The sequence below is a fragment of the Pseudorasbora parva genome, chromosome 8 (genome assembly GCF_024679245.1).
Source record: "Pseudorasbora parva isolate DD20220531a chromosome 8, ASM2467924v1, whole genome shotgun sequence".
Classification (NCBI taxonomy): domain Eukaryota; kingdom Metazoa; phylum Chordata; class Actinopteri; order Cypriniformes; family Gobionidae; genus Pseudorasbora; species Pseudorasbora parva.
Window position 1 is genome coordinate 38,926,644 of NC_090179.1, and position 23,948 is coordinate 38,950,591.

At 37.9% G+C, this 23,948-nt stretch overlaps 1 protein-coding gene across 1 annotated transcript in view; it reads left to right on the forward strand.

Annotated features, from left to right (window-relative positions):
* The window catches only part of zgc:77784 (uncharacterized protein LOC402947 homolog), a 75,066-nt gene that overhangs the window by 47,042 nt on the left and 4,076 nt on the right, over positions 1-23,948 (forward strand). Inside the window, exons 8-24 of the mRNA XM_067451176.1 lie at positions 1,210-1,381; positions 3,547-3,752; positions 5,511-5,592; positions 5,770-5,938; positions 10,785-10,951; positions 11,035-11,153; positions 13,438-13,654; positions 13,770-13,888; positions 13,977-14,148; positions 16,438-16,653; positions 16,748-16,790; positions 19,118-19,257; positions 19,348-19,617; positions 19,785-19,899; positions 21,187-21,399; positions 23,059-23,204; positions 23,294-23,392. Coding sequence (XP_067307277.1) covers positions 1,210-1,381; positions 3,547-3,752; positions 5,511-5,592; positions 5,770-5,938; positions 10,785-10,951; positions 11,035-11,153; positions 13,438-13,654; positions 13,770-13,888; positions 13,977-14,148; positions 16,438-16,653; positions 16,748-16,790; positions 19,118-19,257; positions 19,348-19,617; positions 19,785-19,899; positions 21,187-21,399; positions 23,059-23,204; positions 23,294-23,392 — 2,665 coding nt within the window. The remainder of the gene's footprint in view (positions 1-1,209; positions 1,382-3,546; positions 3,753-5,510; positions 5,593-5,769; positions 5,939-10,784; positions 10,952-11,034; positions 11,154-13,437; positions 13,655-13,769; positions 13,889-13,976; positions 14,149-16,437; positions 16,654-16,747; positions 16,791-19,117; positions 19,258-19,347; positions 19,618-19,784; positions 19,900-21,186; positions 21,400-23,058; positions 23,205-23,293; positions 23,393-23,948) is intronic.

Genomic DNA, 23,948 nt, shown 5'->3' on the forward strand with positions numbered 1-23,948 from the left:
GGTCAGCGCATTAAACTGCTAGAAAGACGCATGATCAAGCGCTCAGATCAGTTAATGTGCTGTTTTTGATGGACATTGTGGGCATGTTGCTATTTTGAGGCCACTGAAAACAACTGCGCCATAGACTCACAAAAACTTAGTCTAAAGTCAATAGTGCAGTATTTTCTGTGTTATTTAAAAGGGGCGTTAGTAACATGCCTATAGGCAGGTGGTTAACGTGCATACACTGCTTATTACACACACAGGGAAGCGCAGCAGCACACAAACATTTTTAAATATTAAAAATAAAAGGATTCCTCTCTGGAGAAGCATTGCATTTACATTTACATTGAATCATTTAGCAGATGCTTTTATCCAAAGCTACTTACAAATGAGGAGAGCAATGGAATCAACTAAACAAACAAGGGCTAACAGCCTGCAAGTGCTGTAACAAGTCTCAGTTAATCGAGCGCAGTACACATAGTACAGTACGCTTTTTTTAAATAAATAAACTGACAATTGAATTGGATAGTTAAGTGCTAGTCTTTAGTAGTCAGGCGCTGCTGGAAAAGATGCGTCTTAAGATGTTTTTTGAAAAGGGCTACAGAATCGCCTACTTGAATTGAAATAGCAGGTGGGAACGGTCCAGGAAAAGGTCAGTGAGAGTGATTTCATGCCTCTTAGGGATGGCACCATGATGCATCGTTCACTTGCAGAATGCAAGCTTCTGGAGGGTGTGTAAGTGTGAACAAGCGAGTTTAGATTTATTGGTGCAGAGCCGGTGGCTGCTTTGTAGGCGAGCACCAGTGCCTTGAAATTCATGCGAGCGGTTATTGGCAGCCAGTGCAAACTGATGAAGAGAGGAGTGACATGCTCAGAAAAAGATAAAAATCAAAACTCTAAAACTGAGCAATAACTGTGATGGTAGTGATATGTTGTGCATCCCTGTTATTGTAAAGCATTAATGCTGTGCATGACCATTTTTCAGCCTGACTGACCGTTAAATAAAATTCAATTAAAGCTGTTTTTGCGACTGTACCTTTAAGAATTTATGAGCATTTCATTGTGAACATTGGAGTATGTTAACATAGTTCATCACTTCAAAAGAACAAAGACAATCCTGTTTTCCATGGCCATTTGTAACGTGTAAAACAGACTTTCAATGCTTCTGAACACTGGGTTTTTTGCCCACAGTGTGGTGTGAACTCAAGAGTCTGTCCTCTGTCGTAGATGCTGCTTTTCCCCGGCCAACCTCCTTCCCAGTCGGGCCGTTATTCTGTGTCTATGAGCGGAGAGCTGTCCATCTCTGATGTTCACTCTGAGGACTCGGGCCACTATATCTGCCAAGCCATCAGCGTGGCAGGAAGTGTCCTTGCCAAGGCTCTGCTGGAAGTGGAAACTGGTGAGTATATGGGATTACGGTTTATCCCACCCAGCAAATGGCGTCTCTGGAGATAATTGTGAAGAAAACCCCTAGTATTAAACTGCCTGAGCGTGAACACACACAGTGTACACAGCTCTTCATTTTGATATGGATTCCTTAAACCATGAAGCCTGTTTTAATGAATGGTGCTTGCAGAGAGATCACAAAAAGTGAAGTGTACTTGAGCACACTTCTTTTTAAAAACTTTGCAGTATCTCCTAATTCACTCCCCTAAAATGAATAAACAGGTTGATATCAATAATTAACTACACTGCTGAAAAATCGCAGACCCCACTAACAGATTTTTTTTCTTGTTTTAAATATAAATTTAAAGGGATAGTTCACCCAAAAATAAAAATGTGATGTTTATCTGCTTACCCCCAGTGCATCCAATATGAAGGTGTGTTTGTTTCTTCAGTAGAACACAAATTAAGATTTTTAACTCCAACTGTTGGTGTGGGCCAGTCATATAATCGTATGAATGGGTAACGTTCTATGAGAGCAAAAAAAAAAAACATGCTTAGACAACATGCACAAAGAGCCCTGGAGCTCATGACGACACATTGATACCTCACTGGAAAAGAGTCGGGGCTTGGACGCGGGCAGAAATACTGTAGTGTGAAGCAGGTCCGAGTGTTGTGGAGCTGAGCAAGGCCACTGGAGCGATTGTTAGGCAAACACACGCCTCGCGAGGAGCTGGACTTTTATTATGACAACGGGACACAGACACCGGCGCTATTTCGCTTTTCCGGTCATGAGTATGAGGTAAATGAGCTCCGTTTATCATATTAGATACATTTAAGTGTGTTGAAAAATGTTATGACGTTACTCTGTGCGTTCGCTCAGTGGCTGTTGTGACACTGCTGTGACTAAGAGTAAAGCGTTTCTGCCAAATAAAAGCGGAAACCATGGGTAACGCAGATATGAGGTTTCTCCCACTTGCATTGTGATCTGTAAACCCTCATTTCCAAATTAATCTCTCATCATATTTATTCAAAAATATTATATCCTATATAATATTATATTATATTATATTAAAAATATTAAGTCCCACTGGTCCTTCTGTGTCACAGACTTTATTATGATTTATCGTTTAATTTGTTTTTGTAAACATTTTTGATAGTTCTGTGAGTTTAAATATGTTTAAGGTCTACATTATCTGTCTTACTATATTTGAGGGACTCCTGTTATGATGGGTATTATAGTTTACAGGTAGTGAAAGGGAGCTCTCGCACGCAGTTTATCGAAGTTATTTTGCAGATACAGATTTACCAGTTATAAACTGCACCCACGAAAAGGCACATGTTCTGTATATGCTTGTTTATTGTTAGTTGTATGCGTGTTTTTGTGTAATTTGCTGAGTTTGTGAATGAGACGTTAATGTGCACGCTTTGTTTGTTCAGCTCTTAGGGTGATTTTTTTTGGAGTGAAAAACTATGTAATAAACTTCATAAACCATCAGTAAAGTTTGGTCAACATTCAGACGGGGTATACGCTACATTTTGTGTCCTAAAAAATCTTGGGATGAGGTTTTCACACTGACAGCTGTCATTGTAAGACAGCAAAAGGTTTGTTTGTCCGAGTTTGCAACAGTAACTTAAGGGGGCGAAGCTTACCGGTAGCCGATAGGTCAATTGACAGGTGACTCCCTCAGACGCTATGCTCAGACGTCCTGCCCCCTTAGTTAAAATAGCAATTTTCTTATGATTTACAAATAGTTGGAAACATTTGGGATATTGTAAGAACTCAACTGAACAAAATATATAACACTGGCCTAGTGGTTTTTGGATAGTTTACTGCAAAAATACTACATACTGTAGTGCACCTTTAATATCTCTAGTAATATTGCCTCTCAAGTAAATGTATCTTGATTTAGGAATGTTTTGATTTTTTTACTGGAAAATGTACAAAGAAAATATTTTTTTACAGTCTAGTCAACCATCCTGACCCATCACCCCAATTCCAGTATATCCCCATCTTTTTCCCCATTGTGTTCTCAAAGTGTGATTAACTCTGACTGCCAGTTGCGCTTCCGTAGCCGTACAAGTAAGTAAGTCTGATCTTTGGATGCCAGAGGCACTATTAGACAACCGAACAGATGCAAACACACTCCTCACAAACACACTCTGCTGTTTATCCTCCAGGCCCATCAGATCTCGTCCCTCCAATTATCCGACAGGGTCCAGCCAACCAGACGCTCGCTTTAGGCTCCAGCGCCTTACTCCAGTGCCATGTGATGGGCAGCCCAATCCCCAGCGTCAGGTGGGAGAAGGACGGGCAAAGCGTTCTGAGCGATGACATTCACATAAGCCTAATGGAAAACGGCACTTTACACATCAGTGGTGTGAAGGTATTTGACAGATGCTTCAGACAAAGATGTGAATTGTTTGCTTTGATTAGGGCTGTGAAAAGCAAAAACTCCCTGGACAGAGAGGCGCTGAGAAAACATTTCAAAGTGAGTGAGACATCCACAAGCGCACCTGAAATAATGGTGTCCACTTGAGCGTTTCTTATACTCGAGGCAGGGTCTCCATCAACGCATGCAAAACACATTTAGCCACGTAATGTTCATAAATCAATAACCAACAGATTTGATCGCTCAGAGAGGCTCTGCGTACATTTAGCTCAAATGTAATTACGCGCACAAAATTACGCTGATAAAGTGGAAGTGACACTAATCTGCAGTTTCCTTCCAAGATCGGAGTCAAGAGTAAGATTTGTTTTAATTGATTCTGGCATTCATTCATCAAGTAGGTTTAGTGGAAAAATAGCGGAAGACTTAAAGCTCTGGGTTCAATACATCTGAACAACCAGACAATTCTGTCATGCCATGATATAGTGTATGACATAATATATATATTAGCCTATCAAATAAAGATATAGAACTGAAATATTTAATTTGCAAGTATAACTTTGTGGAGCTCTTTTGAATGTTAAAGCAGCCTATCATAAATCCTAACATAACATATAAGAAAAGTAATAATTATATAATATTATATTCATTATATTTAATGCTGTCATAATTAGTGCAATTAACACATGCAATACATATTTTTCAGTTTAACGCATTAAACATATTTAAAGCAATTAATGCAGTCTCAATTTTTCTGTCATTCTTTGGCTACCGTTACATTATATGATCAAACTTTTATTCATGCAAATGCTTTTAACACATTCAAGTGCGATACGACAAAAAAGAAAGGCTTTTTTTAAAGCCTAATAAATGTTGAAATTGATAGCTTTCAATTATAGATTAATGTTGAATGTCTGTTATTAATGTTTTAAAAAAATCTATTTCATAGAGACTTCAGTAGCAGAGTATCAGTGATGCTGGCCTTCATTTATAAAAAGATGGTATTACAAGAAATAGCTTTGAAAAGTTGAATAAAAAGTTGTTTCTACATTCATTTGAAGAGTAACTGTGAAATTATTACGATATAAAAATATTAAAAACTCTGATGTTTTTAATCGTGATTAATTAGAGAAAAATGTGAAATTAATTAGATGGTTTTTTTTAACGATTGACAGCACTTATTATATTATTATTAAAATAGAAATTTTAACTATTTTAAATGTCTAATTCATACACATAGTTTATGGAGTAGTTCCAGAATTTTTATAAACAGTGTACATCATTTATATTAATTATTTAATTATGTGTTGTGTTTAATTTCATATGCATTGCATTTAATAAATTAACTTGATTTTTTTATGCAGTAAATGGAGTGGAGTAACACAATCTCCCAGTATGCACTTTGCCATTCAAAAGTTACTTTAAGTAAGAGAAGCATCTGTCTATTGTACAGCTTTTATTTGCTTCAGATTTCAAGAGCGTTCCGATAAACTGAATGCCATCTGTGGTACAAGGTCTGTATATCTTAATTGAGACATTTGACAGATTACACTGCAGTATGCAGAATATAAAACAGGCATTGCGAATTTTAAGATCTCCAACAGTCACGACCTTTAACTAACTGAAAACAAACTGATCGGATGGAACAATACATTTGATCCGCATCATTTGGAGAGGAGAAACGGCGTATGACTTTAGAAACATTGCGTGCTCACAATTATCTTTCAGAGATGGTTTTGTCTTCTCTGTTGCTAGGAGACCGACTCAGGAATGTACACCTGTGTCGCATCCAGTTCCACCGGTGAGACGAGTTGGAGTGGGACCGTGACAGTGAAAGGTAGCATACAAGCATTCTTCTCTGTAACACAGCTCTTTGTAAGATTTTGAAAAGGCTGACACTTCAAGGAACACGTTGTACTAATGATTTCAATGTGCAGTCAAACGTCCTTGGACGAGAACGCACCCTTGACGGAATAGTCAGGCAGTCACATTTGACTCGGTTTCTTGTGTTTAGCGACTGGAACGTCCTCTGTCCTGCGGGTCTCGCAGTCCCTGCAGCTGCCTGGTCCTCCACAGAAGCCCGTTGTGACAGATGTGACCTCAAATAGCGTCACTCTCACTTGGCAGCCCAACCCACATGAGGGCGGAGCTGCTGTCACTTCCTACATCATCGAGGCTTTCAGGTATATATGATACCATTAACACAAACTTGCTAATGTTTTGATAGGGTTTCATTTAAAGGGTTCAAGAATCAAAACAATGTTTATTTACTCATTTTGGTGCACCTTTATCCACAAAAGTGTGTAGACTCCTGAGGCATTTTAGACGGTTTTAAAGTAGAAATGTGCAGCTTTAATTTTTGTTTTATTTGAGCTATGACATATAAATCATTCTTTTTGAGTTGGAAATACTTTTCTGGGTGGATGAACTTCTGGATATGTAATTCCTATGGGTTTAATATCTCAGTGTAAACAAGTATCTTTATGCGCAGCATGAGACGGTTTATTCCAGTGCAGGGCATTGCCCTTCCATTGTAATGCATTACTATACACACTTTCAGTGTCAGAAATCCAATTTTCCATTAACGGACGATATTGGCTCCCTGGATTTCAGAGGCTTTTTTTTAACCTTTTATGAGGTTGTGTTTATTTCTAACCATATAAAATCACTCTGTCATCTTTTTATATCTTTCATAATTGGATATTAGGGTGTCACCAAAAAAACTAAATCAATATCAACTCATATTTTACGTCATATTATGTATAACTAGGCCTAGAATACAATTGTAGGAGCTATATCAGATGTTACAAACAAGAGAAACTTATTACGGGGCATTTCTTGCCCCTGCCTTGTCAGATTCAGGAGCATTTTTTCCCTCTCTGAACCACCTTTAATTTCTGACCCTGCATGCATTATTTATGATTTTGTATCTTGTGTTTACAAACTGATATTTGTGGTATTCAAAAGAATGTCAAAGATGCTGTCGATACAGCTGAACTTGTACTGGAACATTGCTCTATTTGCACTTTTATCTTGGATTCGGAAATGCATTCAATCAGTTCCTGCATGGATTTAAAGTATTCTGCAATGCTACATATTAAAAAGAAATATAAGGGGAATGGGGTTCTACACCCTCTCCAATGGCTTGATGGGTTGAGTGACTGGCAGACGTTCTCATTATTGTGCTTGGTAAGTTGGAGACGTCATTCAGAGTGTCAGAGCGAATGGAAGTTTGTGGTAAAGTGAGGGAAGCAATGCTCTCTTCCAGGCTGGATGTTCCCTGGGGCTACAGTTAGAATTCAGCAGAACATGTCCCTCTAGGCTCTGTGGAGGTCAGATGAACAGAAGGCTCTATTATTGTCCCGCCAGAAGAGCAGCAGGGAGGGTGATTCAGGGAGGCAGAGAGTAGAGGCCTAGTCATAATTTAGCTCTGCTCTGACATCTTGTTAAGGAGACACTCGGATTTATAGTGCAGCTCGCTATGTTGAGAGGTCAGGGTCGTGCATGTGCACAGTCCGAGAAGTCAACTGGGCATCCCTTATGTGCTCAGGGTGCATGGAGACGAGGCCAAATCCTTTCCATTGTCCTTCACACCCTTGCTCCATGCTCATTTTTTCTCATTAACAAAGGCTAATGTGTCCAATTCAGTATGCTTGTGAAGCTTTTAGACTCGGTGTTGGTGAGTAACTAAAGAAATTCTACATTTTTTCATTTGCATGACAATAGCTCAGCTGTTTTTTAAAATACCGCTGGTTTTCTAGTAACATGCTATTTTTTCGACAGGTAGCAGAGTGGCATGAAAAAATGTGTTTATATTCTACACACAGCGTTGCAACCGAGCAAGCTGAAAGAATAAACAAACAGGCTCTACTAGAACGTCTCTATCTCTCAAAGTGTGTTGGGAAGTCAGATAGAGCAGGGCTGTCAAACTCATTTTAGGTTGACGGCCAGATGGAGGGAAGAAATTTAACCATGCACATTTTTTTAATGACCTTTTCAAACCTTAGTGTGCTGACAGTTACCCTACATTAATATTAACCATAAAAACTACAAAATAATTAAACTAGAAAAATACACTGCTCTGTGAAAATTGCCTTTTTACAGTGAAATTACTTTATACAAATTTTTAAATAATGTCTTTTTTAATGTTTATTAGGGATGCCCGGTTATGATTTTTCTTGGCTGATTTTAATTAGCTGTTTTTTTCTAGCTAATTTATTTGTTGTTTATTTGCTCTATAACAGGCCAACCTGGCCTTAAACAAAACATTTATGTGGCCAGCCATTTGAAATTAGAGGCAACCATTTTAGTCATGATGTAAAACAAAGGTGTTACATGCTTTAGAGTTGTGAAATTATGCTAGACACCTGCACCAAACAAAAACAGCAGGTGGACTGAATGAAAATGCAAATTCACTCTGTCATGTAGGTGGTGCTTATGGAACAGCAGCAATATACACTGTATTGCCAAAAGTATTGGGATCCCTTCAAATCATTGAACTCAGGTGTTTCAATTATTTTCATTGCCACAGGTGTATAAAATCAAGCACCTAGGCATGCAGAGGCTTCTACAAACTGGGTTGCTTTCAGGAGCTCAGTGATTTCAATCATGGTACTGTGATAGGTTGCCACCTATGCAGTAAGTTAATTTGTGAAATTTTCTCACTACTAAATATTCCACAGTCAACTGTCAATATAACAGTGGTTATATTATCAGTTTAATGGGTAATATAACAGTGGAAGCATTTGGGAACAACAGCAACTCAGCCACCAAGTGATGGGCCACATAAAATCAAAAAGCGGGGTTGTGTTATCACGATACCAAAATTATGACCTCGATACGATACCAGACTAAAATACCTTGATACCGATACTAATTCGATACCATGGTAAAAAAATAAAAAATAAAACGGATAATATGATTAATATGACAACAGGACGTATTATTCATTTTATTTTTTTTTACTAAAAATTCACTTGGCCAGCATGTTCCTGCCCTGGTTTTTGCCCATTCCCCCCTCTTATTGCTATAATAACTGCATGCCAGTGTGAAGATCTTTACAGAGATCACATTATCAATCATGTTATCATTCACTAACATTTCACTTCTCAACAGGTTGGGATGACCAAAATCTTATTTCGTGATACGAGTAATTTAATCTTTTTTAAATGTAATTTTTTTTTATTATAATATAGATTTTTAATTGCATCTTTGTTTTTTTTTAAATAAGCAAAAAATTTGACAAAAACAGTGCTTTATTTTTCAGCTACATTAGGTCTATTTAAGAGTAGCAAGTCAAGAAAGAAATTAAATAATCAAATATAAAACTGCTTACTTAGTCTTCACTCTATAATTTAACTATACGCTGATTCTTAATAAATATATTTTAGTTATTTAGCCAAGCATGTGGTGGTTTTCTATTTTTCATTGGTGTTTGATTAACATTAATCACACATAATATTAGGTTTGCCTTAAGACCTGCACGGATCTAATTACCTCAGCTGTATACGTTCACTAAAGACATCTCCGACTGTGTTTACCTGAATACTCGCCAGACCGTGCATTTTTACATATTTTTGATCATTCAAACCCAAACCATAATCCGCGATAATAAAAGAACTGAATGGCAATCGCATATTGTCTGAAAGGCGTATGCGCGCGCTTCAGGTCAGACTCTGGCAGTGTGAGCACATCCCGCGCTGCTCTTTTTCTTCTCATGCATGCATAATTCTGTTGCTTTCTTTGTCATGCTCTGCACATATATATTTAACTCTTCTACTTCCAATGATTAGTGAACGGTGGAAGCAGAGCTCTGCACACACACACAACTGCTGTCACACATCTACGCACACTAAGAAATACAGCTTATATTAGCGCTGTCCTCCTTAAAGTACCGGTACTAATTAAAGTCCATATCATACGGTTTGCAATTGCAGGGTATCGCAATACTTTTCTAGTATCGGTATATCGTGCAACACTAGAGCGCGGTCAGTGCATGCTGAGGTGCACAGTGAGCAGAAGTCACCAACTTTCTGCAGTCAATAACTACAGACCTCCAAACTTAATGTGGCCTTCAGATTAGTTCAAGAACAGTGTGTAGAGAGCTTCATGGAATGGGTTTCCATGGCCGAGCAGCTGCGTCCAAGCTTATATCACCAAGTGCAGTGCAAAACGTTGGATGAAGTGGTGTAAAGCACGTCGCCACTGGACTGTGGAGTGGAGACGTGTTCTCTGGAGTGACGAATCACGCTTCTCTGTCTGACAATCTGATGGACAAGTCCGGGTTTGGCTGTTGCCAGGAGAACGGTACTTGCCTGCCTGCATTGTGCCAAGTGTAAAGTTTGGTGGAGGAGGGATTATGGTGTGTGGTTGTTTTTCAGGGTTGGGCTTGGCCCCTTTTTTCCAGTGAAAGTAACTCGTGAAGGATATATATGATAAAGCTCCCTAAAATTGCTTCTTTGTCTTTGTTAGTAGCTTGTAATGTAGCTAACTCCCTTTTACTTTAAAGAGCAGCTTTAATCTAGTTTAAATTATGAATAGTTTGACTTGACAAGCTACAGTTTCAAAGTAGATTCCACAACACAGAATAGAATAACTAATATCACAATTCTTTGATTATGCATATCCTCTGTTGTATAATTAAACCCATTCATAATTATAATAACATCTTTTTATGGTTATGGATGAGCATCACAGCGATTTTACTATGGTTAAATGTTGTTAGACACAATGCAAAGCACAGCAATGCACAGCCCTGAATGATTTAGTCCATTTATAAAAAGGCATCAATAGCAAAGATTAAGGAAACACATTTTAAATAATGAATAATGAACATTATTCTGTGTTTTGAATAATGTAATATAGCTCTTTAGCCTAACTGTAAGTTGCATTTTGGCACATAAATAAAGAATTCAACTGATATACATTCAACAGCTTTGAATGTGGCTTATCCATTCTATTTTAATGCTTGAGATGTGTTCTGTGAATTAATGTATTGTTAATTTCATTTGTCTTATGTATATATTCCAGTCAGTCAGTTGGCAGCACATGGCAGACAGTAGCTGACCTTGTGAAGCAGGAGAAGCACACAGTTTCTGGGCTTTACCCCAATACCGTGTACCTGTTTATCATCCGAGCGGTCAACTCCTATGGCCTGAGTGACCCCAGCCCCATCTCAGAACCAGTCCGCACACAAGGTGGGTATAGTTTCTGGTCTAGTGTTATGGCTGTTTTTTTATTTTGTGCATATCTGCATGATGTTTTGTATATACTTTTTCAGATGGCCCAGAAGGCCAGGGAAGAGACCAGGCACATGTACAGATGGATTTAGGAGGGGTGAAGGTTCGTCTGCAGACACTGGAGGTCTTGAGCCCTTCCAGTGTTCAGATCACATGGACTGTGAGTATGTGATGTGCTGTATGTATGTGAATGTGCTTTTTTGAGTGGGACGGGCTGTAAAATTATGCTGAAATTTTTTATATATATAATTATATATTATAAGACAGAATGCAGTTTACCGTCACCGTAGATATGGTGGGAATTATCATGCAATATTCACTGATGGATTGGCCAAGAATTGTCTTTATGCAAGTCATCAAGAAATGATGGTTCTATCTAAAGAAATATGAGGTAAACGTGTGAATACATATTTCTCCAAATGTGTGCACTTTTGGACTAAAAGTTTGCAGCCTGTGTTGTGTATGAAGCAGTTTGAAGAAAAATAAATGGAAGCAAACGGGATTAAATATGCACTGGTTTGTGTCTCATTCTATTTAGAATATCAACAACTACTGATTGATTTTGCATAATTTTGCATTCCTATCAGAAATTAAGAATTATTAGTTTCATCTAAAATCAAAAAAAGCTATCTAATCTAATACTTTAAAGCCCATGGTTAAATAAGAATATTTATTATAAAAAATGTTTTTGTAACAGCTCCCAAATATATATATACACACACAGTACAGACCAAAAGTGTGTGGACACATTACTATTTGTAATGGTTTTGAAAGAAGTTTCTTCTGCTTATCAAGCCTGCATTTATTTGATCAAAAATACAGAAAAAAAATGTAATATTGTGATATATTATTACAATTTAAAATATTTGGTTTTCAATTTATTATATTTTAAATGATCATTTATTTCTGTGATGCAAAGCTGAATTTTCAGTATCATTCCTCCAGTCTTCAGTGTCACATGTGGCATCCAGTCTATCACATGATCCTTCAGAAATCATTCTAATATGAGGATTCATTTTCAAAGTTGGAAACAGTTTTGCTGCCTAATATTATTTCATAACCTGTGATACTTTTTTATAATACTTTGATGAATAAAAAGTAAAAAATAAAAAAAAATTAAAAAAAAGTTAAAAAAAAGAGGCAAATGTTTTAAAAATAGAAATCTTTTGTAACAACAATATACAATACTGGTCAGTAATTTGGGGTCAGTTATTTCTTTTCTTTGTTTTTTTTAAATAAATCTATAATTTTATTCAGCAAGGAAATGTTACATTTAAAAATTGATAGTAAAGGAGATTTATATTATTTGATAATATGTTTTTAGTTTGAATAAATGCAGTTCTTTTGAACCTTTTTTTCATCAAATATATTAGGCAGCAAAACTGTTTCCAACACTCATAATGAATCCTCATATTAGAATGATTTCTGAAGGATCATGTGATAGACTGGATGTCACATGTGACACTGAAGACTGGAGGAATGATCCTGAAAATTCAGCTTTGCATCACAGAAATAAATGATCATTTAAAGTAAAATAAATTGAAAACTAAATATTTTAAATTGTAATAATATATCACAAATATTACATTTTTTCTGTATTTTTGATCAAATAAATGCAGGCTTGATGAGCATAATATATATATACACATATAGAGGGTATATCCGCAATGGATTCAAATCTCAAATTGACAGTTTAGCAGTTAAGCCGAAGCCTTCTTAACTATTTCTAAAAACGCCACTTTACTAGTAACGAAGGAACGTAGAGTTTACTGTATTATGTAGAGTATTATGGTATTATGAGAGAGAGATTGACTAAATGAGTGTATTACCTGCGTCTGATATAGCAATCATTCTTCAGGTGGATGTACATAACATCAATTAATAAGACCAAAGATTGTTTGATGTACACCAAATTAATTATATCTAATGTTTAATCACTATCTACATACTATAAGAGCCGGCGGCAAATTCAGATGAACAGATGAGGCTGTTCTCGGCGGGTAAATGATCGCTGAGCAGCCACTGACGGCCTGGAGCTCACATCTGCGAAAGCATTTGAACAAAAAAAATAGGGAGTATGTTTATATATGAGTCCCATATTTGAGATCTATTTGAGGAGTATTTTTTTCTAAATATAGTGGATTTGCTCATCCATCATAATATAGGAGTAATACAAACAGTGACACGATCAGTGCTGATAATATCCAGGGAGATATCGTGCGGCCGAAAAAGTTTCTCAGCCAATCAGATCTGAGAACCAGGCTTAATATTTTGAATTATTATAGACCATTAACAGTATACATTTATAATATCAACCATCATATTACTTGCCTGTTATAACATGCAAATGATTATTTATTATTTGTTGTCAGTGTCTGCTGAAATTGCCAATGAAACTGAATCTTCCGATATAATATGCATGTATATGCATGATATGATTTCAGCTTGACCGGCACCCTCGCTATATTCAAGGCTACAGGCTGTATTACAGGCCTGTGGGGAGCGCATGGATGATTCAGGACATAAAAGCAGGTCCACCACACACTGCTGTCCTAACAGAGCTACACAGAGGAAAAGAATACGAGTTTAAAATGAGACCGTATTACAAAGAGTTCCAGGGGATTGACAGTGACATTGCAGTGATTCACACTCCTAAAGAAGGTAAGACTTGATTTGATATTTAACTCTGTTGTGGTTACTTTGCATGACTGTCATTTTACCCTCCCAACTTTTGCTGTAATGTTTTGTTGTTTGACCATCATATTTCTGCTTTTAGTGCTCAGCGGCCCTCCTCAGGGAGTCAGCGTGGTGCAGTTAGGTAACAGTTCGACCGTGCGAGTGTCCTGGCAGCCTCCTCCCCCTGATGTGCCGGAAGAGCTCATACTTGAGTACAGGGTGCGAACAGTAAAGCCTTTATGCAGAGACCCTCCCTCCAGCCACTGGGTAAAATGGTAACTCTGAGGTCTGATTCTGTGTCAAACAGGTGTGGTGTGTAGGAAACGAGTCTCAGCAGGTGGTCAATAGGAGCGTGGATGGGGATATGCTGTGGGTGCTTTTGGACGGGCTGTTGCCCGAGTCAATGTATCGTGTACAGGTTGCGGCTGTAACAAGTGCAGGAGTGGGCATTCATAGCCAACCTGTGTTCATCTTCCTGAGTGAGTATCGACATCATTTCCACCTAGGATTTTTTTTTGGAATTTAGTAGCTGTTTTCTAGCTGATCTAAGCTGGTCAACAAACTTTTACCAGGTGGTCATAGTAGTAAAAATGAAAATTGTCTAATTATTTACTTACATTAATGTTATTCGGCACCCCAAAAAAGATATTTTTGTTGAAATGCGATGGCTCAGAAAGGCCTTCATTGACACCAATGTAATTTCCTCTCTCAAGACCCATAAAGGCACTAAAAACGTCGTTACAAAGCCCATCTCACTACAGCGGCTCTACAATCATTTTATGAAGCGACGAGAATAGTTTTTATGTGGAAAAAAACTAAATTACGACTTCTAGTGATGGGCCGATTTCAAAACAAAGTTTCGAATGTTATGAATCAGCATATTGATATTCTGAAGATGAACGGAAGTCTTACGGGTGTCAAACGGCATTAGGGTAAGTAATTAATGAGAGAATTTTCATTTTTGGGCGAACTAACCCTTTAAGATTGCTGGCCAGCTGATGACTTGCTTGGTCCAGCTAAAAACCAGCTTGAACCAGCTAATGACTAGTTTGGCCAGCTAATGACCGGCTTGATTCTTGACCTTCTAATAACAACGTCCCTTTAAGAAAAGTCATTTCACTCGGAGGCCATCTTTGAAGGGCCTCTCGGGCATGCAAGTGCAGCTCCTATCTTTTTAAATGGGGAAACATAAAATGTTCCAAAACTGTTCGCCACGCTTATGATTACATTTCATATTGGAAATCACTAATGAAATCTGAAAACAACTGTCTTTTTGTTGATAAAAACTTAAATCATGACACGATTCTTGGATCATCAAATGCTCTGTTTGGCCAGCTAATTACTGGCTTGATTCAGCTAATAACACGTTTAGACCTGCATTTTTCAGCCTGGATAAAGTGAATGCGCAATCCTAATTACGTGCCTGTTTCTATAGCAACCGGAGCTTCTAACGGAAGCTGCAGTGATGCGATGACTTTACTAATCAACGATTGGCTCTTTCATTTAGAAGGCGGGGCTTATTCACATACTGGGCGTTGCACTTTCTCCTATTCATAAGTAATCAGAGTGCACCGTCTTCCTATATAAAAAGTATTTGCTAATAACTTTCTGGCTAGGTAATAACCATCTTTGCCAGCCATTATCAGATTTGATCAGCTAATAACCAGCTTCGCCAACTAATAACAAATTCTGGCTAGCTAATAGGCTATTTCACCAGTTACTTAAAGGCTTGATCCAACTACTAACCAGCTTGGCCAGCTAATGTCAAGATTGGACCAGCTAATAAACCAGCTTAGCCAACAAATGGCCAAATTGAACCAGCTGATAAACTTAATGGATCATCAAATGCCATACTTGGCCAGCTAATTAATGGCTTGATACAGCTAATAACACCTCCCAACCCACTTAAAACTATTTTGGCTAAAATTTTGGCTAGCTGATAACCTTCTTGGACTATTGAATGAACATCCTGATCAGCGAATGACTGGCTTGGTCCTGCTAATAACAAGTTTAGACCCACTAATAACCATTTTAGCTAGCTAATAACCATCTTTGCCAATTATTATCAGACTTGATCCAGCTAATAACCAGCTTAGCCAGCTAATAACCTTCTGTTAGAACATCCTGGCCAGCTAATGACTGGCTTGATCCAGCTAATAACAAGTTTCCCCCTAATAACCAATTTTGGCTGGCTAATAGACTGCTTCACCAGTTATTTTAAGGCTTGATCTAACTACTTGGCCAGCTAATGGCCAGATTGGACCATCTAAAAACTACCTTTGCAAGCTATTATCAAGCTTGATCAAGCGAAGAACCTGCTTAGACCATCTAATAACCAGCTTGGCCAACTAATGGCCAAATTGAAACAGCTGATAACCTTCATGGATCATCGAATGCCCTGCTTGGCCAGATAATTACCGGCTTGATTCAGCTAATAACCAGCTATTAGTCCTGCTACCATGTTCCAAGCACAGCTACCAAATGAAGCTGGATTTTTCCAACAAAAAATGTACCACACTGCTCTGATGGTGACATTTATCCCACCAGACAGATTCTTATCTTAGCATTTACTCGTATTTTATGTTAAGGAATCGGAAATATTAAGGGATTTTCATGTTGTGTGTCAGTTGAAGATGGATTAAATGAAATATATTTGATTGAATGTTTTCTGTATAAGACAAGAAGCATTTACTCTTCTGTCTCTTTTCCGTTTTCACAAAATCGCTCTTATTCACTTTTTTCCATTTCCTCCTTATATCTTCTATCAGAAGTAGCAATAGATCAGTCCTTGTCAGTGGTGAAGGATGATAGTGTCAGCCTATCCGAGCAGATCACAGAGGTGGTCCGTCAGCCAGCCTTCATCGCCGGGATTGGTGTAACCTCCTGGATGATACTAATGGGCTTTAGCGCCTGGATCTACTGCAGGCGCAGAAGGAGGAAAGAACTTGGACACTATACTACTTCCTTTGCATACACGCCTGCAGGTACCTTCTGTGCCAAACTAGCACAAAACTAGAAATGCATCATGTTTTCAAATGAGCTTTGTGATGATTTCTTTCTCATGTTTTTTTCCCTTAGTTGCACTCTCTCACGGTGATGGGTCAGATCTTATAAATGGAAGGTCTGTATCTTTTCATCAAAGAAAACTGAAAAATGTATCATGGTTTCCACTAAAAACATTAAGCAACCAAGTGTTTTAAAGGTGTCATAAACTGGCTTTTTTATTTTTTTATGCTGTTGTTTGAGGTCAACTAATGATGTTTGTGTGGTTTTTACATTCAGAAACATCATAACTAATAAGTAATAGGCTATTTTCTACACTGGTTTTGAGGCTCTCTACAAAACGCTGGGTTCTGATGGGCGGCACGCACTGGAGACTTGGAAGTAAACGCCCACGGCTAGGATTGGATAAGATTTGCATATTTAATGAGCTTAAGCTCCGCTGTCAGTTCAGCGGCATGAGAGAGGAGAGACTGAGGGAGAATCGGCAACCAGAATGATTCTCTCGATCACAGGGCTCGTAAACGTCTTTATAAAACAAACACAATGTTTTATTTCTCATCGACCCGCGACTGATTGGACTATTAATTTTATATTACACATAGCCCGCAAGATAGGACGATATAAGCGGGAACCGCGCGCACACACATACACGTTCAGCGTGCGCCGCACTTCAGATGTCAACTTGAGAGAGAGAGAGTAATAGAAAATAGCAGAACAAGAACGGAATAAGAGATTGATCGGCCTGCCGGGCTTTACGAGCCCTGGCCCACACGTGTCTGAGTCCAGCATTTTAAAGTTATGCTCTGTTAGACACGTACACGTAAGCAAAACGATCTATAACAATGCAGTACTATTACATTTACAAACACGTTTTACTCACATGTGTGCTGCACCATTCCTGTCAGATCCAAATCCAGCATCGACCGGAGATTTGTTTACAAACGATCCCGCAGTGAACTGAAGTGAACACCACTGTCTTCCCCATTTTAGCTGGAACTTCATCAAAAAAAAAGTTCAACCACTCATTCCTAATATTAGGATCAGAAGGAAGCTTATGCAGCGACCGTGTTCTTACACAACCAGGAATAGTGCAATATCTTAATTTTCCTCGGCATGTTTATTGTTGTTGACCAGCTAGCACGAGCCCTCCATGAGTCAGTGGGCGGGGCTACTGGATTAGACGCGCTGTAGAGGCGGCGTTTGGTCGCGCACTGACGTCAGTATGAAGCACAAGACCGTTTGCTGAGCCTGCTGTCTGTAAAAGCTTTTCTTTGACCAACAAGGAAGTTTTAAGCTCTGAAACTTAAAGGATAATCTTATATTACTATGACCTATTATAGATCAAAAGCTCAAGGGAAAGTTGATTCCTCAATTCATCATCCCTTTAATAATAAATGTTTCTTAACTTTTTCCCCACCATTGACGAGTTATCTTGTCTTTTATAAGAAAATGCTATTTTATGACAGGTCACTATTAGGTCTACACTTCTTCTGAACAAGTACAATATCTCCAGATCAAAACGCATGCATCTGCTTAGATATGAGAGCTTTTTTGCTTTTTTTCTGCTTTTTCTTTGCTATGAAAACTAATGTAATAATCAACAATAAACATAAATAAGCATACAAATCGAAACCATAAAATTACAGAGTGAAATGTCTGGAAGTAATTGGACCGAGGCTTTAGGGGTATTGATGGACACTACTCCATCTATGTTAGTTTTTTTTCCAGCTTTTTACTCAAAATGTTGTTGTTGTTTTTTTATGAAACTTACTTACATTCAAGAGTTATTATAAGAAAAGAATGCATGAATGCTAGAATAAAAGTTGTTGTTTTTGTTGTTGTTGTTGCTGCTTAAAAGCATAGGATTTGTTCTTTCTTTTGGTATATTGCATGTTCAGATATCCATACAACAAAATATTCTGGTGGAAAGAGTTTAGCACCAGCACCAGCAAATTGGATTGATTTCTGAAGGATTGTGTGACACCTCAGGAATAGGAGGACACTTCCATCACAGAAATAAATTATATTTTAAAATATATTAAAATAGTAAGCAGTTCTTATAGTAAACAGTTCTTTTAAATTATAAAAAAAATATTTCACAGTATCACTTTACACTGTATTTAAAAATATTTATTTTTGTATGGTACTGTATGAGTAAATGTCTTTTATAATTCAATGTGAGCATCATTAAATTAAACTTTCACATAAAAGGGGGGATTAATATAGATGTCTTACAACCACTGCAGCAAAAAAGTAGAACATGGAAACTGGTCAGGAAGAAGCTCGACTAACATTTAACGTTATATCCCTATATATCATATATCCCAATATTATCCCTTTAAACAATCAGATATTGTTTGTTTGCAAATTAATAAAACTTAAACTATATAAAAAATACATATGAAAAAAAAATGTATTTAATGAAATATTTCCATTTCCTTACAGACCATGCTTGCTGGAGTCACACTTGGGTAATTACCCTTGGCTGGCTGACTCGTGGCCCACCAGCAACTTCTCTCGAAATGGAAAAGACTCTGTCAACTGCTGTGCTGGCAGGCTTGGCTCCACAGATCAATACTACAACAGTAAGATCTCTGTCATGGGCGTTTCCCTACATTATGGTACTGTCACACTTACAAATCATATCTCCTATAACTCATTAATCTGTTTTCCAGCTTCAGGATTATCAAATTATCTGAACCAGAATGGGAAGTACAGCCCAGCCTCTAATGAAGGCGCTATATACTGTACCATCAACCCCACTGATGCAGATGGGCATGACCTGTGCAGCCTGTACTCTCAGGGTCCAGACCCTTACACCAGCACCCCTGTCCTCTCCAAAACTGACCTCTACAGCATGGAGCAGGACCTGGACCAGTGGAGCCTTCAGTCCAGCCACAGTGGAGCAGAATATGCTAAACTTCAGTACCCAAGAGGCGAAACTGGTAGGAGCAGCATTGATTTCAATCGTGATGGTTAAGGGATTAATCCTTTAGGTATTAGGAATTATCCTGACAGATTGGATCAACAAGTGCTGCAACAAAATCCTAATGTCGATTCTATGCAAATAGACTTAAGTTCGGCCTTGTGAGTGTTTTATGCTGTTTTACAGCCAAACTGACGAAGCAGAAGTCTCCGGGGCAAACCTCCTCACCCCAGTGGTCTGATGTGCTGTCCCTACATTCAGCACAGAACAAGGAGGTTCAAAACACAGACAAAAGACACAGGTAAATAAACATGGTCCAAATAAACATGGTAGTGTAGGGTACATGTAAAAAAAAAAAAAACATGGTGTTATCATGGTACATGTCTAAAATGGTGCATGTCCAAATTTATTCAAAAAGCCATGGTACATGATACATTTCCAAACTCATGGTACAATTAGTATAATGTAAAAAAAACATTATAATACATTGGCACAGTAGATTACCATGATGCATGTTCAAAGCAATAATACCATGCCATAAAACCATTCTAATAGTATGGAAAATGTCCAAAACATGGTACCATGTCAAAAGACCAAAAAGCAATATTAATACCATGATACATTTCCAAACTTCTGGTAACACGTCAGAGTACATATCTAAAAACATGGTATTACAATGGTGTATGTCCAGAACCATGGTGTTGTGTCATAAAACTAGTGTATGACCATGGTGCAAGTCCAAAACCAAATGACACGGTGGAAAAACATGATAATACCATGGCAAATGTCTGATAACCGTGGTCCCTTGTCAAAACGCCATGATAATGTGATGGTACATGTCTAAATCGTTATGATACTTTTTTGTCACAGCCTGTCAGCCAATATCCAGAAGATGTCATAAGCGCAGTAAAGCTTCAGTAGCTGTCATTCTTTTTCCTTTCTTTTTTTTTTTTTTTTTTAAGTTCAGACACTTCTAGACATCATTCTCCTTCTCTAAAAAGTGACCCAATATGGAACCTGTGCAACATGGTAAAATGTAGTCTGGGCGATAAATTGAGGTCTTATCTAATCTTATTTGATGTTTGAGCTCAAACTGACAGGGGCTAATGATGTTAGCGCTTAGAGCCGAGCCTTTCTGGCTGTTTGAGACGGGGCAGAGAGGCAGGTCACCAGACATGGCTTTTCAGAATGAACCTTTAAGAATAGCCACGGCTTGGAATCAAGCAGTACCACACATCCCAACCTTTGTCCTCGATGCTTTCTTCCTTTCACATCATGGTTTTATCATCACCCTCCACGGATGAAACTGCTTTGACACGTTTCTGATAAGCTTTTTTTACAATGCTGTCTTTTGTACACACATTGGAGTCTCTTTGATATTATTTATTTTTCAAAAGACCTCAGTCTGGTTTTATTTACCACAGTCTTTTATCATGTATTGAAATCTGTGCTAGAGACATCAGGGGTCCTGAGTCTTTTGATATGTTCTTTTTATGTGCCTTTTTGGTCCTTGCCTTGTTTTTAAACTTGGTTTGTATTTTATGATTTTAGGTTTAACTAACATACTTATCTGTTTACGTCCTTATAGCCCTGAGAAGGATGAAGAATGGTGTCCTCCTCTGCCTGAGCGAACTTATCTGATCGAGGGTCTGGAGGACGCAGCCACTCTGCCTTTAAGAGGAGAGGAAACCAACAGGGCCACAACCTACAGTCTGCAGTCCACTGCAACTCTCACACCCTCCCCCAGCGAGGATCAGTACCCGGCTAACCCACGTCTGCAGCATCCAGACCTGCTGCCACGGTAACAGCATGCATACACACATCAGGGCTTGACAATAAAGTCAGCATGAAATGGAAGTTCCAATAGTCTTGTCTATCATATTGTGACGCATATCTGAGTGAAACGGCTTTTCAAACAAGAATTTTTTTTGGTTGGATTGGCTTAATTTTGTCCATGGGGAATTGATTAGATGGTTGTGGATTGCTATTGGTTGATCTCTAAAAAAAAAGGGCAGGGCTTGATTTTGTCCATGGGGAATTGATTAGATGGTTGTGGATTGCTATTTGTTGATCTCAAGAAAAAAAAGGGCGGGGCTTGATTTTGTCCATGGGGAATTGATTAAACGGTTGTGGATTACTATTGGTCTCATCTCATGTGAGTGACAGGTTCCACCCTTGCATCATTAAACACGTTATAAGGAGTAATGATTCTGAAAATTCAGCTTTGACATGACAGGAATAAATTACATTTATATATATATATATATATATATATATATATATATATATATATATATAGTTATTTTACATTGTGGTGATATATCACAATGAATACTGTTCTTACTGAATTTTTAATCCAATAAATGCAGCCTTGGTGAGTGTAAGTATCTTTAAGTATTTATGTTATAAGAAATGCAAAAAAATGTTGTGAAATATTATTAAAACAGAAAATAACTGTCATTTATTCCTGTGATGCAAAGCTGATTTTTCAGCATCATTACTCCAGTCTTTAGTGTCACATGATCCTTCAGAAATCATTCTAATATGATGATTTACCGCTCAAGAAACATTTCCTCTTATTATAAATGTTGAAACAGTTGTGTAAAAAAGAATTTTTAGGATCCTTTGATGAATAGAAATGTCAAAAGAACAGCATTTAGCTGAAATAACTTCCACTTGTCATGACAATAGCCTCAGAATCTCAAATAGCATAAAATAAACAAAAAAAAATGAAAGTTGTAAAGACTTCTGTGGTGACAATAAAGTTGTTAATGTTGTTTGTATGTCTATGTGGTGTTTTAAGACCACATGCGTTCAGACTAAATGTGTAAATTCATAAGTCAGCGTGCGGCCGGCTTTAGCATATAATTAACTAGCTGTGAAGCAGGAGAGACTAAAGAGAAGTCAGGCTATCCCCGCCTATTTTTCTGTTGATATGAAAAATTGTGTACATTTAGCAATATAGCGGGTGAATTATGTATATGATGTATATTACGATGTTATGATGAACTATATGCCTTTCTCCACTGACGTTCTATGATGTTTAAAGCATTTCTAAGGAAGAAGATTTTTTAGAAGGCAGACCGAGATGGTCTGTGTAACATTAGCAACACATTATCAGCATTTATATAATTGCAGTCAAGCAAAAGGCTAACATATGAATTATCGTAATGTTTGTCTGACATTATAAAGAGCGATACCTTTGTGCAGCGTATACTACAGTAACTTGAGTAAAAGTTGAGAGGGTGGATCTCTGAGCTGGTGTGAGGGGGGGGGGGGGGGGGGGGGGCATGGCTGATTTGCATATTCATGGGCGTGCGTATACTAAATAAAGCAAGGATGTAGAGTTACATTAAAGCTATTTTAAGGCATGATGTTTCAATATGTTATGTTGGTGATCAAAAATGAGTTTTAAGGGATAAAAGTGACTACAGGGACTTAAATGTGTTTTGTTCAACAGGAAAACACAGTGTACACACAGTGCACAGTTTGCTCTCTCCAACCTAACCAAGACAGACTCTCTTAATGGCAGTGTTCCCCACCACAGCGGCCCTTGGAGAGACATTGCAGAAATGGAGGAACTGTTCTCCAACAACACAGGCACAAGTAGGCCCTTCAACACAGTTTTTTTTTTACTTTTATTGCTAATGATTATGGATGGAGAACAAATGTTTTTTTTTTTTTACTGCTATTAGGAGAATATACGTCATTCACATCCTCAATTCAGAAGCCCAGGCCTAAGAAGAAATCTCAGAAGGATGGCCATGTGAGACGAGAAGTTTTGAAACCTGGCAGTAAGAATCCACATAATAAAATTATTAATAAATTATTAATTGATGCAACTAAAGCAGCTGTTTCTCTAATCAGTGGTGGACAGTAACAAGGTGTTTTTACTTTGTTACTGTACTTAAATTTTTCAAGTATCTGTACTTTATTAGAGTATTTTTCTTTAGGGAAACTTTTACTTTACTACATTCTAAAGCATAACGTTATACTTTGTACTCTACTATATTTCAAAAAGTTCCTCATTATTTTGAAGAAATCGTCACCCGCTCTGAGGTGTGATAGCAGTCAATCGGTTTGCATATTGCACCGAACTATCCATTTGTGAAATACAACTGCATTCTGTTCTCGAGTCGACAACTCACTGATTCAAATGATCCGGTCAGGGGTGCGTTTCCCATACAATGACGTAACTCACTGCCTAACTACCACAGTACGATGCAGCGTTGAAGAAATCAACTAGCTAGTCATGGATGTTTCCGAAAACCGCATTGTCGCAAATCTGTCGTACAACCATGTTGGTTAATGATGTCACGCAGGTGGTGGAGCAATAACGTCTTTTAATGA